Source organism: Rhizophagus irregularis, chromosome 10, assembly GCF_026210795.1.
Source record: "Rhizophagus irregularis chromosome 10, complete sequence".
Taxonomy (NCBI): Eukaryota; Fungi; Glomeromycota; class Glomeromycetes; order Glomerales; family Glomeraceae; genus Rhizophagus; species Rhizophagus irregularis.
This window is the reverse complement of record NC_089438.1, coordinates 445,522-448,564: the sequence shown is the minus strand read 5'-3', so window position 1 is coordinate 448,564 and position 3,043 is coordinate 445,522. Positions and strand designations below refer to the sequence as shown.

The 3,043-nt window shown below is 27.8% G+C and overlaps 1 protein-coding gene across 1 annotated transcript; it reads right to left on the bottom strand.

The window, feature by feature from the left end:
* On the bottom strand, nt 1–917 carry OCT59_001665 (uncharacterized protein; the record flags this gene model as incomplete). Its single annotated transcript, XM_066143984.1, has 2 exons — nt 1–609; nt 891–917. 2 exons carry the CDS (start codon nt 915–917, stop codon nt 1–3), a joined length of 636 nt encoding a protein of 211 aa, XP_065995191.1.
* Nucleotides 918–3,043: the final 2,126 nt, after the last annotated feature.

The window sequence follows — 3,043 nt, the reverse complement described above, 5'->3', positions numbered from 1 at the left end:
TCATGGGTCAATTCTTTTTCGTGGGTCAATTCTTTTTCGTGGATTGTTTCTTTTCGTGGGTTGTTTCTTTTTCGTGGGTTGTTTCTTTTTCGTGGGTTGTTTCTTTTTCGTGGGTTGTTTCTTTTTCGTGGGTTGTTTCTTTTTCGTGGGTTGTTTCTTTTTCGTGGGTTGTTTCTTTTTCGTGGGTTGTTTCTTTTTCGTGGGTTGTTTCTTTTTCGTGGGTTGTTTCTTTTTCGTGGGTTGTTTCTTTTTCGTGGGTTGTTTTCTTTTTCGTGGGTTGTTTCTTTTTCGTGGGTTGTTTCTTTTTCGTGGGTTGTTTTTTCTTTTTCGTGGGTTGTTTCTTTTCGTGGGTTGTTTTTTCTTTTTCGTGGGTTGTTTCTTTTTCGTGGGTTGTTTCTTTTTCGTGGGTTGTTTCTTTTTCGTGGGTTGCTTTTTCGTGGGTTGTTTCTTTTTCGTGGGTTGTTTCTTTTTCGTGGGTTGTTTCTTTTTCGTGGGTTGTTTCTTTTTCGTGGGTTGTTTCTTTTTCGTGGGTTGTTTCTTTTTCGTGGGTTGTTTCTTTTTCGTGGGTTGTTTCTTTTTCGTGGGTTGTTTCTTTTTCGTGGGTTGTTTCTTTTTCGTGGGTCAATTCTTTTTCGTGGGTCAATTCTTTTTCGTGGGTCAATTCTTTTTCGTGGGTCAATTCTTTTTACGTGGGTTGTTTCTTTTCGTGGGTCAATTCTTGTTTGTGGGTCAATTCTTTTTCATGGTTTAATTTTTTTCATGAGTTGTTTCTTTTTGTAAATTGTTTCTTTTTGTGGAATGCTTCAGCATGTTTTTCTTTTTTGTGGGTCTTTCTGTTACTCTTACTCCAAACTTTAAAAATGCCAACTCTTGGAGATTTGAATGATTACAGGGGAAGTTTGGCTCGTAATTGACATTCTTATGTTTCTTTTTTTTTTGTTTTTTAGGTTGTTAGATTCTAGAAGACTTGGATTAATCTAGACTTATAAGTAGTTAGGAGAAGTGGGTTTAACTACTAGAAAATTAAAGTTTCTTTTTGTTTAGTTTGCAATAGTTAGGAAAGAACTTTTCATAATATATTTGTATTTTACTTTATTTTTATATTTAAATTAATTTTATAATATAACTAGCAATAAACTGTAGTTTAAGTGGTAAATTTTGTGACCAAATTAGTAATCATCATAAATTCAGTGTCCTAATCATGTGAATTCTATATGTAACAGACCAATTTCTAATAATAATTAGAATAATCAGAATAAAACGATTATTCGAATTGTTCAATAATATTACGTTGTATTATTTTAATTGATATGTTTCTTAACACATAATGATTAGCATAATAGTTTACCATAAATAATAGTTTCTAATGAATTGCGTTATTATTAAAGAATTAAAAATGGATCCCTTAAAAGAAATAGATGAAAAATTCTAAAAATATTTTTGGTAAATTGATAATGTTACCTTTGAAACAGAAAGGTTTTAATTTTTTTTAATCGAAAAAATATATTAATCAAAATATATTTATGTGAAAATATATATTTTTTTATTCAAATTTTTTTAATTGAAAGTTAAATTTTATATTATAGTGTAAATTTTAACCCCAAAAGTTAAGTTTTGTAGTGTAAATTTAGTAATTTAACTACTTTTTTTTTTTTACAGAAAGTAATTTAACTATTTTTTTTTTTTTTTTACTGGTTAACGAAAAATTTATTAATTATAAAAAGGAAAGTAATTTAACTACACGATTCACTAGTCAAAATAACCTCCAAAAATTCGGCCAATTTAGGAAAAATTTGACCTAAATTAGTAATGATATGCAATTCAATCTGCATACGTCGATTTTATACTTTTTTATTCTATTGTTTAACAAAGTTTAAATAAGCTTCGCATCTTCACGTTTTTTAGAAATAACTTTGACTTAAAAGTTTATCTTTATTCTTTAAAAGCAAAGTAGTTTTCTTTTATTAGGAACTACTTCATATTTCTATTGACTTCGAACAATATTACAACTTTATTCCTAATAAAATAACCGAAAGATACTGTCTTATCCTTAACGTTAATAAAAATCTTCTGATCCAATAATCTTCACATATTGTTCCGAATAAAATAAATTTTTACATTTTTTTTAAAAAAATTTTTTTTTTTGGAAACCTGGATGAACAGACAAAGCTGGAGGACCAGGGTTTAAAAGAATAAAAGAATGAACTAGGTAGGTTCGCCGTTTCTTTATTTTAGTTTTTACTTTCAGGGAACGTAATTAACGTTTCCCTTCTTTTTCTTTAGGAAACCTGGACGGACGAAAGACCAGGGTTTAAAAGAATAAAAGAACGACTAGGTAAGTTCGTTTCTTTATTTTTTTTTATTTTTTTACTTTCAGGGAACGTAATTAACGTTTCCCTTCTTTACTTAGGAAATCTGGATGAACAAACGACTAAAGATGTCGTAATATTCAAGAATGATCGATATTGACATATGTGATTTGATTGAACAAGAAGATTCTTTTCGGTTTAAAAAACCAAATTTTATTTTATTTTATTTTTTGTTTCAGTTTTTTAAACTAAAATTTTATATTCTTTTTTGGTTCTTTTAAACCGAAATTTTTTTTTATTTTCTTTTTTTCAGTTTTTTAAACCGAAACCATTTTTTAATTTTCTTTTTTTTATTCTTTTTCAGTTTTTTAACCGAAATTTCTTTTTATTTTTTATTTTTTATTTTTTAAGTTCTTTAAATAGAAACCTTTTTTAATTTTCTTTTTTTCATTATTTTTCGGTTTTTTAACTAAAATTTCTTTTTATTTCTTTTTTTTATATAAATACACTTTCTTTGTAGGAGCCCAAACCCGGACGAATGAGACAACCAGCAGGTAAATGGGATGGGTGGTATATGTTAATTAAGGAATGTTTTTAACGTTCTTTCTTCTTTTGTAGACACCGGACTCTTGGAATGGACTTAGCTTTACGGGTAAATTGAGAGTAGTGTTTTTTTAAATTTATTTTTAAGAAACGTTTACTAATGTTTCTTTTTCTTTTATAATAGAGACGCC